The sequence below is a fragment of the Halichoerus grypus genome, chromosome 11 (assembly GCF_964656455.1).
Source record: "Halichoerus grypus chromosome 11, mHalGry1.hap1.1, whole genome shotgun sequence".
Lineage (NCBI taxonomy): Eukaryota > Metazoa > Chordata > Mammalia > Carnivora > Phocidae > Halichoerus > Halichoerus grypus.
In genome coordinates this window covers 94,921,438-94,933,777 of record NC_135722.1, presented here as the reverse complement: position 1 = coordinate 94,933,777, position 12,340 = coordinate 94,921,438, and the positions used below count along the sequence as shown (strand labels likewise).

The following is a 12,340-nucleotide window of genomic DNA, read 5'->3' as shown; positions in this document are numbered from 1 at the left end:
GACCCAGAGCCGAAAAAACCTCAGGCAATATCTAGTCCAATCTCTTCCTTTTCTAGGTGAAATGGAAGCTAGAGCAGAATGAATTACATGAGGGGCCCTGTAAGTGGCAAAGTCCAGAATCTCCTCCTGAGGAGTTACGATTCTGTTTGAGCTTCTCCCTTCTTCCCTTTCTTCTTTCCTCCCTTCCTCTCTTTCTTCCTTCCTCCCTTCCTTTTCTTGCTTTATAAACTATTTCAGCTGGATACCAATTTTCTTGTGACGGTTTTGCTTTTGGTCTCTGATAGCTATATGGGAGGTAGTTTAGAAGGCTTCTAGACAACTATTATACCAACTATCATTATTACTATTATTGATTAATAATAATAGTAACTCTCATTATTATTATGGTTGTTATTGGTTATTATATCAATACCTGTTCATGGTTATGGTATCAATCCTATCAAAGGTTAACAGTTTTCATATCGGTATCTGCCTTTCATCTGACACGTTGGCCTCCGACCCATTATTTTAGTTTACCCTCACTTCTCCCGGCGATAGCAACAATAGGAATTACTGTGCCGCTTTCTTAGATGGATAGATTGAGGCCAGTAGCCCTGATTTACCTAAGATCACATAGCTAATTAGCATTTGGAATCCACATACTTCACTGACTTCCGGATTAGCAGACGAGGTAACAGGTGGGGTCTTCCCTCCCAGCGGGGATCTCGGGGGGCTGTTTGGGTCTCGCTTCGTCTGACCAGACGTCTCGCTCCTAGCTGCAACGAGCTGCAGTTCTCTCAGTACACGGCCATGTGTGATAATGTGCACATCCAGAAGATGCAGGGCGACGGCTACTGCCTGAAGCTCACGGACATGAAGGGCTTCTTCCAGCCCTGCTACGGGCTTCTCGACCCCCTCCCCTTCTACGAGTCCTGCTACCTGGACGGCTGCTACAACCACCACAAGTTCCAGGTCTGTGGCTCCCTGGCAGCCTATGGGGAGTCCTGTCGCTCCTTCGGGATCCTCAGCACTGAGTGGATCGAGAAGGAGAATTGCTGTAAGAGAATTATTTTATTTCTGCGGGTTCTTTTCGAGCTAAGAGAACAGCCTTGCAGGCAACACCGCTTGGGCTAGGCCTGGCTGGCTGGCCTCCACCTTTAGCCATAGGTCTGTCCCCAGGCTTAAAGAGTTGAGAGCTACAGCAGAGATTCTATGGGGACGGGGGCATTTCAGGGGAGCCTCACTCGCCTGTGGTTCCACTCCAGCTATGGAATTTGGGACACCAGCTTGGGCAGATGAGGTTCTTTGGGTTGGAGGAGCACCCGTTTAGTAACTGATGAGGTAGAGGGACGAACATACTGACTGCCTTCAGATCTCGAATCCAGCTCTTCTCGCCTCCTTGAACATGGGTCAGAGCCCAGCTCAGAAAGGGAAGGCATGTGGCAAGTGGCAAGCTGAGTTGGAATTGCACCAACTCTATCTGCCTGCCTTGAAAGGAAGCTGTGGTTGGATTTATAAAGGGATTGTACATATATTAAATTAGCTGATAAACCAATGATCTATAGACTCCTTTTTTTAATTTAAATTCAATTAGCCAACATAGAGTACATCATTAGTTTCAGATGTAGAGTTCAGTAATTCATCAGTTGCATAGAACACCCAGTGCTCCTCACATCACGTGCCCTCCTTAATGCCCGTCACCCAGTAGATCTATAGATTCTTATATTTTTTTCTGTAGTAAGAAAATCATTTTGATGTGTAGATCCATTATATTATTTGGTCATTTTCTTACTAAGTTAATCAAACAGATGGAGCAAATATGTATATAAACATATATAAATGTGTCATCACCTGTCTTTTTAATGCAGTATGAAATTGTGGCCAACAGTGTGTGTATTTTGCCAACCCGGTGTGCATCCAGGTACCAACACAAAAACTGGCACATTGCAAGACTGCATGCATGTCAGTAAATTTGCAGACTAAACCTGACCAGGAGTAGGGATGCACTTAATTCAGAACCTAAAAACAATGTAGTTGATTAGAATATGTATCCAATGATTTCAGAAACTTTTTTTTTTAAAGATTTTATTTATTTATTTGAGAGAGAGAATGAGATAGAGAGAGAGCATGAGACGGGGGAAGGTCAGAGGGAGAAGCAGACTCCCTGCTGAGCAGGGAGCCCGATGCGGGGCTCGATCCCGGGACTCCAGGATCATGACCTGAGCTGAAGGCAGTCGCTTAACCAACTGAGCCACCCAGGCGCCCTTGATTTCAGAAACTCTTAACAAGCAAATTACTAGTCTCTCTTGGAAATCAACATACATTTTTTGATAACTTTAATATTTTACCCTGTTGTGTTAATAAGCAATAGTTTCAATAATTTTAAAATGAACTGTTTTGAACCTTTAAGAACTTCTCTCTGTATAAGGGCATGTCTTATTTGCCAATTGGTATATGGACCACCATATTGGTAAGGGAAGTGCTTTTTTCCTTCTGTGGGCTATAGCCTCCCCACTTTGCTATTCTCTTGGGCTGTTTTCATGTCGTGTTAATCAGCCGTAACATTCGCTGAGTGGCCGTTGTGTGCACTGTGTAGGCACCGGACACACTGGTCAAATGAAAGGATCTTTATAAAAGGAAGCCTTTAAAAATAAATGTATTTAAATTATGCTGATGGCTCTCCGTTAGTGGTCTTTCTGGGAATTAAGACAGGGTGATGCCAAGCCATCCCGAAACTCCCACGTATCACAGTGAGTTACTTAGCAGAGGGGCGTGGCAGCTGAGTCAGGAGAAGTATCTGAGACAGCACGGGGTTTTGCTTTGTTTTTAAATTCTTGAAGCTAACTTGGCTCATGCTGGGATTGAACAGTTGTTGTTTCTTTAGCACTCACCATCCCATGCCATGATGAATAGGAGGATTATTACATCTGATAGGGAGAAAGGTTCTTTAAATAAAGAAACGAGCATCTAAAAGAAAATGCTCTCAATTAGTGTTTCTTAAACTGGGGAGTTGACGATCTTGCAGGTGGTCTGTGGACTCATCTGCTACAGAAATAATTGTTTATAATATGATGATGATGGCACTCCACATACATTTGTTTTTTACTTACAGTTTTACCCTTGTTGGCAAAACAGTACAATTAATCTAAGTCAGTGCCGGCGAGTTGTGTGTAGGTTTGGGTTTGTCTATTTTTATAAAATTAAGTACATAGAAGTTTATGGGGAAAGTAGACCATGAATCAAAACAGACCAGCAAGTCCTATCTGAAGGACCTCTCTGGGACTTTACTGGCCCTAAAATTTTCATTCTTAACAAATATTTATTGAGCAGCAACTATGAGGAGGCTGGCTGCAAGGGAGGATGGAGATAAATGGTTGGACCCCACTCTGTGTAAGTGCAAAGATACAAATGCGTGTAATGGTAGACCAGTGTGGTAAGAACAGGGATCGGGGTAGATCTTGGCAGTTCGCTGTGTCTCTGTATTCCATTCTCACCACTCACCTTCCACTGTGTGGACCTTGGGCATGTTGCAGCTGTGAAATGGTACTTCGTTCACATGCAGAGCGATCGTGAGGGTTGGAGGAGATACCAAAGCCCAGTGCCAGGGCCCCGATCACTAGTGTTGTCATCGTGTTCTGGAAAGTTGCCTTGTCTGTTCATCCTCAGCTGCCATCTGACCACGGCCAATTCCATGAAAGTGGCAAGTCCAGAGTGCAGCCACCTGCTGCCGAGCATGGGTGTGAAAATCAAGTCGTGCGTGTTTGTGTTTGTTTTCCTTTTTAGCAGGAGTGGTTGAAGATCCCTGTGTGGGGGCGGACTGTCCCAACCGGACCTGTGAGCTGGAAAACGGAGGAGAGCTGTGTGGCTGCGTGGAGCCGCCCCCCTACGGTAACAGTGAGTGACACCTGCTGCCTCCCCACCCAGACTGGGCCTGATGCGGAGGCCTGGCGGCCGCGCAGAAGGACTCCAAGGGTGGAGCCCATGCAGCCGCCCTAGTTAGAGACCTACCCTGTGAAGCTTTCGTGAGCGTTGAAGCAGAACGAGGAAGCAATCTGACTTCTTCAAAGTAGGCTAATGTTCGCTTCCTCGTAGCTACAGCCTTTTCTTCAATAAATGATAACACCTAAATTTGTACATGAATAGAATCAGCCAATTCCATCTGAGGCCCCATTCAACATCAGAGAGATCCAAATTGATGTTTTAGTCTCACAGGGAAGTCAGGCAGTTTGACGCAAACATGAAACCCTCAGAGCGAGAGTGCCAGGTGCTTTAAGACTGGTTGAAAGCCAGATTAATTGGTCCTGAAGGAGACTGCGGGGTTTGAAGCAAACAGTAAACACCTAGGACCCCATGTCCCACTCCTAACCTCAGTGCCCATAAGGTAGGAAAGGCCTTGTCCCCACCGGGCACACCCATGATGTCGGCCTGAAGGGGGTGCTGCTTTGCCCCCCCCCCCCCCAGCCCCGTGCCCTTGCTGGAACCAAATAACTCAGAAGGCATGTGCTAAATTGCAGCATTCTACTTGACTGAAAGATTCCCTAGGAGGGCTGCTGTTCAAGGGCTTCACCTGAGCAGATAAAATCCTTCTCTCTGTTTCTCTAGTGCTCGTTAGCTTGTGTTTATGTACTCCTAGAAAATGTCAATTGGCCTAATAGTGTCAAAAATCTCCTAGTGGGGGCTCCAGGAGTGGCCTGCCCGGAGCTGCTCTCACCCCGGGGCACATCTTTTAGCCTCTCTAGGATAATCCAGATGCGGTACACAGCTTAGGGGAAAGTAGCTCCAACCAAAGTGGGGCAAGGTCCAGGTTTGTGAAGAAAAGACAAAACACACTTTACTAGCATGTTAATCTTTTTTAAAAAGCTTAACAACATCCTGGTTATTGCTTTGAATAACTTCATGTGCTCTTTTGGTTGGATCAAAGCTTAATTAGAAACGCCCAGCCTTTGTGTGAAGATCACTAGCCTCTTCTCAAGGATCCAGTCGTGGGACGCCTCACCCCCACCCCTGCAGCGCCACCAGCCCCCCCCCCCCGACTTGCCTTTCATACTAACTGTTCCCTGCAGACTCCCATGACATCATTGATGCGGAGGTGACCTGCAAGGCGGCCCAGATGGAAGTGTCCATATCGAAGTGCAGACTCTTCCAGCTCGGCTTTGAGAGGGAGGGTGTGAGGATCAACGACAGACAGTGTTCCCACATCGAGGGGGAAGATTTCATCTCCTTTCAGATCAACAACACCAAAGGGAATTGTGGCAACATCGTGCAGGTGAGAACCTGGGGCCGGAAAGGACATCCGGCTGAGGTAGTGACAGCCCCGAGGGTTTGCACGTTGGGTATCTTTAAAGCCAACTTCAGGGTGGTTTACTTAGAAATATCCTCCGTGGAAAACAACACAAGACATATCCGACATGAAAGACATCAAGGAGAGAAGAATCATCGGGTGCTGAGTGGTTAATTGAACTGAAAGATCAGGATAAGTGACAGGCTCCTGTCCTCGGTTTGCGCTGTCCGCTGTCATCCTTTGCCCTACATGTTGACAAATTTTTGTTACCTTGTTCATGCTTCTCTTGTTCTTCCAGGTAAAGGAAGAGTTTTTGGGGGGAAGGGTGTCCCAGACACCATGTAACGGTTGGCTGCAGAAATACATCAAGGTCCCAACTTTTCATGTCAGATTATCCAATGTATAGGTTGGCAAAGCATCTTGCTTCTTATCCTCCTGTTACCCTTCTTATCCTTCTTATCCTCCTGTTCCTTCCTATAAAATATATATGTATGTATATGTATATATATTTTATATATATATAACCATGTTCATTAGCACTTTATCAGGGAATGAAAGGAGTGAGCAGGTGCAACTTGCCTTTGTTCATTGTGGTCCTTGTGGGAAAGTCTGGTAGAAGATTTGGTGCAGGAGAGATTTTGGATTAGGACTTGAAAAAGAAGATTTATATTACCCTGGGATGGCAATACTTCATGCTGTCCCCAGCTTGGGTTCCCACAGATAACTAGGGCTAGTTGTAGTTAGAATTCAGGGTACATGGATTCAGCCTCCGTGGACACTCAAGGTTATCAGACTGAAGGGTGCTGTTGACATCTATTGCAATACTTTCATTATTACTGTTAGTAAATGCTGAAGCTTGCTCCATCCTGACTTATACCAGCCTCTGGGTTATGTATGGAATGAAGCCATTTCCCCACTTTCAGGGCTGTGGATTTGAAATGCAAGCCACATACTCCCACATTTAATGATTTCTGACCTTCCTTTGCTCTGCAGTCCAATGGCACTCATATCATGTATAAAAACACAGTCTGGATAGAAAGTGCCAACAACACTGGCAATATCATCACTAGGGACCGGACGATCAATGTGGAATTTTCGTGCGCTTATGAGCTGGATATCAAGATCTCTTTAGATTCTGTTGTGAAGCCTATGCTAAGGTAAAGAATCTCATGGGCTGTGTGCATTGCTTTGTCTTTTCCTTGACAGTCAAGGTTAGCATAATCAAAATTGTTTGCTAGCATTTGTCTTTGAAACACTAGGGAAGAAACAGTTCATATTTTCTGCACCTAAATGCCTCAGACCAGCACTGTGCAATAGAACTTTCTACAATGATGGAAATGTACTGTATTACTATCCAATACAATAGCTGTATGTCAAAATTGAGCAATTGAAATGTGGTTAGGGGTGCTGAGGAATTGATTTTTTTAAAAATTTTATTTAATTTTCATTTTAATTGCCACATGTGGCTTGCCATTTTGGGTACCATTTTGGACTTACACTTTGCTATCATCTGCTTTGCCTTCCCTCTGCGTTTTTGGCTTGAAAATAGTAGCAATTGAATACATATAATTGTTTGGGGTCCCTTGCCTCATGATTGTTTCCCTTTTAGTGTCATTAACCTCACAGTTCCAACCCAAGAAGGCAGCTTCACCACCAAGATGGCGCTCTACAAAAATGCTTCCTACAAACATCCTTACCGCCAGGGTGAGGTGGTGTTGACAACTCGAGATGTGCTGTACGTAGGGGTCTTTGTGGTTGGAGCTGACTCCACACACTTGCTCCTGACACTGAACAAATGCTATGCTACCCCCTCCCGCGACAGCAATGACAAACTCCGATACTTCATCATTGAAGGAGGGTGAGTGGCCTCTTATCAGAGGACAGCCTCAGAGCCTTTCAGATAAATACTGGTCCACGTCAGGTTTTAGAGAAGAGAGTGGGAGCTAATGTTGTATTATGCATCCATGAACCAGAATGCTCTTAACAGCCTGTGAGGTACACATTGGATGAGCAATGAGCAGGCTGAGGCTCAGGGAGGCCAAGCAACTTGCTTAAAGTCACAGAGCAACTTAGTAGCAGATCCCCGAGTCCTTGTGGCATTAATGCTTTGTTTGCAATGTGATCCAAGAGGGGATTGTGTCCTGCCGACTTCGAGTTTCAGCTTGAGAGAAATGTGGATCACCTGCACAAAAGCATATTGTGAGAAGGAAAGGTTGGTGAACAGGACACCTGTCAAAATTTGAAAAGAACTAGAATAATAGAACAGAATAAGAGAGTAAGTGGAAGAAACTACAATAGCCTATAAAATCAAGGAGTTTCTTCTTATTCACTGCTAAATGCCTGGCACCTACTATGTTTCCCGAAACGCGGTGGTTATATAACAAAATTTACAGAAGGAATGAATCAGAAGAAAAGACTATAGACCAAACCACAATAATGAGAATTATTTTTATTTTTTAAAAACTGGTTATGTCAAGTAACAGTAGTTCTGGCCAGCTGTGAAAATTAAACAAAGACAGACTAACAGGAGAAAAGCATACACGTTTATTTAATATGGGTTTTAGGTGACACAGAAGCCTCCATAAGGAAATGAGGAGAAAGGAAGTGGTCGAACCTGAGAACTTTCTGCTAGGTTAGACCAAGAAGGGACCATGGAGAAGTATGAGAGGTCAAAGGGTATGTGGTAAGTGTAGTAAACTGGGGGAAGCTTAGCAAAGCCTCTTGGTTAGGATTCTTCCTGATGTCCCTCTGTCTTTGGAGGTAAGGATGCTTCTTTTGTGAAGGAAGGAGGGCCCCTGGCACCTGAGGGCTTTTTGACCTGTTTCAGGAGAGTAGAGTCAGGGGAAGGTCACCGTGACCTTTCTGCCTCTGCTGTTTTCTCAAACTCCTTCACCTTAAAATACTCAGTATGCCAAGGGGCCCGATTTTGGGGGGTACCGTGTCCTGACCCCCATGACTAGCCTGGGTCGACACCTACCCTGAGGTGGTCAGGGAGCTCTGTGGATACTACAATTAGCTTCAAGGTTGAAAAGGAATAGTTTCTCAAAAGAAGGTATGGTTCTGGGCAAACTGGATATCCATGGCTTTGCAGAGAATTTAGGTACACGGTTCACCCAGGGTGACTCAATTAGCCAGCGGCAGAGAGGAACCCTTTCAAGTATCGTGACACACAGCCTCCCTAACCGGCCGGACAGGACTGGTGGCACGGGGTGCGGAGGCTTTTGACTTCCTGAGCTGGTTCTTGGGCTTTTCAGAGGCAAAGGGAAGGACGTGGTGACTCCTCGGTGGCTCGCAGCCTGGATGCCTCTCCTTCCCATCGAAGTCCTTTCCTAAAGTGAAAGAGCTCAGATCTGAGCCCCTGTACAGATACCAGCCCGGTTGGAGGGCCTGTGTCTCCTTTGGAGGACGCAGTGGCATTTAGCAGTTTTTAAATAGTGCTTGATAGACTTGACCCAGAGAGGAGAGTGAGTGAGTGAGTGCGCGTGTTCATAAATCGCAGCCTCCCCCGGGTCTGAACAAAGGCCTTCCAGATGAAACTGTTGTTTGCTTTCGTCCTATGGGGGAATTTTAATTCATGAGTCCTTCTGACCTTTCTTGGAGGGCTGTGGTTATTGTGTTCCCAGTGAACTTGTCCAGTGGGAAAACTGATGCACAGTGACGAACGTGTGAGCAGCAAAATGGGTTCACTTCAGAATTTTGGGGGGTCAGCTCGGTGGAGGGCAGCAATGCTACCACCATCTCCCAGTGACTCAGAAGTCCCACCATGCCCGTCGCTGTTGTCTCCTCTTCGTGCACCTGGACAGAGGAAAGGACAGTTGTTCCTCTGATGGTAGACAAAGGGTTCTAGTGCTTGGCTTGTGTGCTCACATGGAGGCAGGCATCCACAGAGCCTGTCGCTCCTTCCCCAACCCCTTCCTTCTGCTCCATGCGTTTCCGGTACCTGAATATCAAGTCATCGGTCTGGGAGGGGGTGGTCTGGTTAAGGGGGAAGGCCTGTGTGAAGATTGGAGAGTTGTGAACATTTTAGAAACTTTGAACCCATTTAGATTATTCAAATGAATAACAGTGACAAGGAAAAGTACGGCAAGTAAGCTTTAACTTCAAAACATTTAAGAAACGATCGCCTTGAAGACTAATTGCAAAACCTAATAGGTGTGGGGATGCTGGAGGATAACTCCGGTTTTTAATTTTCCTTATCACTAAGGTATTTAATCCTGTGGGTATGGGAAGGAAAGATTTAAAAAAAAAAAGAGTCACTCTTTATCTTCATCATTTTTAGATAACTTCTCAGCCCCTATAGGCCAACCTTGGCCACGGTGGCACAGTTCATGCGTTCACTCATGCATTCATCCACAAAGATATTTAGATCCGTCCTGTAGACCCTACAGTGTGTTCGAGACCCAGTGAGGGCGACATCCGGGTTCTCGCGCTCCGGGAATCCAGAAAAGGCCACCTGTTCCCGCCTGGTCAGGTCCGTGGTAGGAGCGTGTCTGCTGAGAAGCGGGAGCCGCAGACTGGCTCTGGGGAAAGAGCAGGAGTGTGCATGCGTGGGAAGACTTCCAGATTAGGGAAACTTCATACGGAAGGACAGTGGGGCAGAAGGGGCTGTGATGCATTTGGGGAACTCTACGTGTGCCTGAGGGAGGCTGGTGGCTGTCACTGCACCACGAGGGGGGGCGGCGGGGGGAGGAGAGGTGGCCGCCTGCCGCACACGTCTTAGCTCACCCGGGACTGCTCTGCCTTCTCCAGCTCCCACCTATTTTAACATGGACCAATAAGGTTTTCATCAGTGGACCCCCCCACACACACATACACACACTGATAATTAACCAGAGAAAGTACAGCCGAGGTGAGGACTGATGGCGTTTGCTGAGTTGGTGTCAGTAAACCAGGGCTCCGTGAGGGGCAGAATGAGAAACCGAAGCCGTGGGGAGACTGGGGGCAGTCCCTGCAGTCATCCTGCTTTTAGTTGCAGTTAGGATATTAATTTGAGGTGTTATTCGATGCTTTTAAAACAAACTATGAAAACAGACGGGAGTGGGAGTAAATGAGAAACCCACACAGTCCAGAGGTCACTCTCAAATGCAAAGACATTCTTACCTATCATGACGGCTTTAGATGAAATAGAAGCCAATGTGTGAAGCAAAGATTCCATTTTCTCCTGAATAGGTGTCAGAACATTAAAGATAACACCATTGGCATCGAGGAGAACGGCGTCTCCCTAACCTGTCGCTTTCACGTCACTGTCTTCAAGTTCATTGGGGATTACGATGAAGTTCATCTTCATTGCGCGGTGTCACTGTGTGATTCCGAAAAGTACTCCTGTAAAATAGTAAGTGAGGGCGTGAAAATGAAATGCATCGCCCTATTTCTCACTGCCCCCGGTTTGCCCAGCACGGGGATCACGATCGCCAGGATCTGGCTGGCTCCTGGGAGTTCTGTGGCTCTCGCGGCCCCTGGAAGTGGCTAAGTCGAAATCCTCCCTAGATGCTTAGGAGCGGCAATCCTCTTTGGTCAGACAGGAGAGAGAGAATGCAGTAGAATGATGTCCTCCTCTTCTCTGTCTCTGAAATGTCAGTCTGTCGTGGGCATAGCACTAGACCAGGGTTTCTGAAACCTCAGCACTATTGACCTTTTGGACCCAATTGTTCTTGGTTGTAGGGACTGTTCTGTGCCTTGTAGGATGTGTAGCAGCATCTCTGGCCTCTACCCACTAGAGGCAAAGAGCACCTCCTCCCTGGTTGTCACATCCCAAAATGCCTCCCAGCATTGCCAACTGCCCCGGGGGAGGGAGGGGCAAAACTGGCCCTGTTTGAGGACCACCACACCCGCACCCAAGTCTCAAGGAGCCAGGCCACCTGAATCTGAAGGGGAGAGTGGGGGCCAAGCTCCACTGCACAATCGAAGCAAACTCCTGGGTTCAGGGTACTTTATCCAGGAGTTCTTTAGACAGTGACTCTCCTACAGCTCATCCAGATCCACGCCGGGGCCTGAGGCTCCGCAGGGGCTCCTGGAGGGGCTGCTGGAATGAGGTGACAAACCAGTCCTCTCTTCCATGCCAGGCTTACATCCCCTCCACAGACTCCAGTGTCCCTAAGATTTTACTGCCCCGGGATCTGCTCCCTAACCTTTAACATTCCAGCTTTGTGCTTCCCCGGCGTTTGCAGAATCAAGCTGTGAATTGTGGTCAAGCCACTTACACATGCGGCTGTCTACCCTGTTGCCGGATGCAATCCAACAGTCCTCATCCTTGGGAAGGGAGCCTCTTTGAATCGAAGTCTTATGTGGAGAATATATTTAATTCTGTTCAACATAAAGCCCAGAGTCCCGGTGGGCTCCAGGATCAAGAATGCATTGGTTCTAATTAATTGGAGTAGTGATAGCGCTCGAGGCTGGAACGACTGCCTCTTTTGGAGGTTGGAAACATGGTGAAGAATAAGTTATCAGCTTAATTGTGTGAAATTTTCCCTCTGGTGTTCTGTCTTTCAGACTTGCCCACAAAATTCCAGGATTGCCACAGATTATACCAAAGAACCTAAAGAACAGATCATTTCAGTGGGACCTATTAGGAGAAAAAGTATGTATGTCCCCCCGAAACACGTTATAAATTATTAAAACAATGGGATTTGAGGGCTCGGACTAACTCTTGGGTGTGTTTCAACTACGACGTGAATCTGGTGACCGACCAGAGGTGGAGGGACACCCCGATGAAATCTTTACCTTGATTCTGAAAACACCACAGCGGCGCTGGGCTTTTCTTCTTGCTGTCCTCTGTTTTAAAGCATTGCCCCGAGAGCGGCGTCGAAGATTTGACCTGCCTGCCCTTGTTCTGACCAGCTGCTCTTTTTCAGGGCTGGACTGGTGTGAGGACAACGGAGGGTGTGAGCAGATTTGCACCAGCCGGGTCGATGGGCCCCTGTGCAGCTGTGTCACGGGGACCCTGCAGGCGGATGGCCAGAGCTGTAGAGGTAGATGCACCCCCTGTTCTGGGCAGGCAGCTGGGGGTGCAGGGAGCCCTCTCCCTTGAGGAGGAGACGTTCATTCGTGAAGCCCACTCAGTCAGCAATTGACCTATGAAAA

The 12,340-nt window shown here is 46.9% G+C and overlaps 1 protein-coding gene and 1 long non-coding RNA gene across 3 annotated transcripts in view; one reads left to right on the top strand and one right to left on the bottom strand.

Annotated features, from left to right (window-relative positions):
- Positions 1–12,340, top strand: part of TECTA (tectorin alpha) — a 68,242-nt gene that overhangs the window by 55,191 nt on the left and 711 nt on the right. The window contains exons 15-22 of the mRNA XM_078058848.1: positions 741–1,036; positions 3,763–3,873; positions 5,043–5,245; positions 6,254–6,417; positions 6,870–7,118; positions 10,430–10,592; positions 11,750–11,837; positions 12,112–12,228. Coding sequence (XP_077914974.1) covers positions 741–1,036; positions 3,763–3,873; positions 5,043–5,245; positions 6,254–6,417; positions 6,870–7,118; positions 10,430–10,592; positions 11,750–11,837; positions 12,112–12,228 — 1,391 coding nt within the window. The remainder of the gene's footprint in view (positions 1–740; positions 1,037–3,762; positions 3,874–5,042; positions 5,246–6,253; positions 6,418–6,869; positions 7,119–10,429; positions 10,593–11,749; positions 11,838–12,111; positions 12,229–12,340) is intronic.
- LOC118549474 (uncharacterized) overlaps positions 7,695–12,340 on the bottom strand; it is a 108,989-nt gene continuing 104,343 nt past the window's right edge. Inside the window, exons 5-7 of one of the 2 annotated variants that reach the window (XR_013442564.1) lie at positions 11,981–12,331; positions 10,361–10,582; positions 7,695–9,253 (exon numbers count right to left, since the gene is read on the bottom strand). This is a non-coding gene — a long non-coding RNA (uncharacterized LOC118549474). The remainder of the gene's footprint in view (positions 9,254–10,360; positions 10,583–11,980; positions 12,332–12,340) is intronic. The other variant, XR_013442565.1, reaches the window with a different exon arrangement.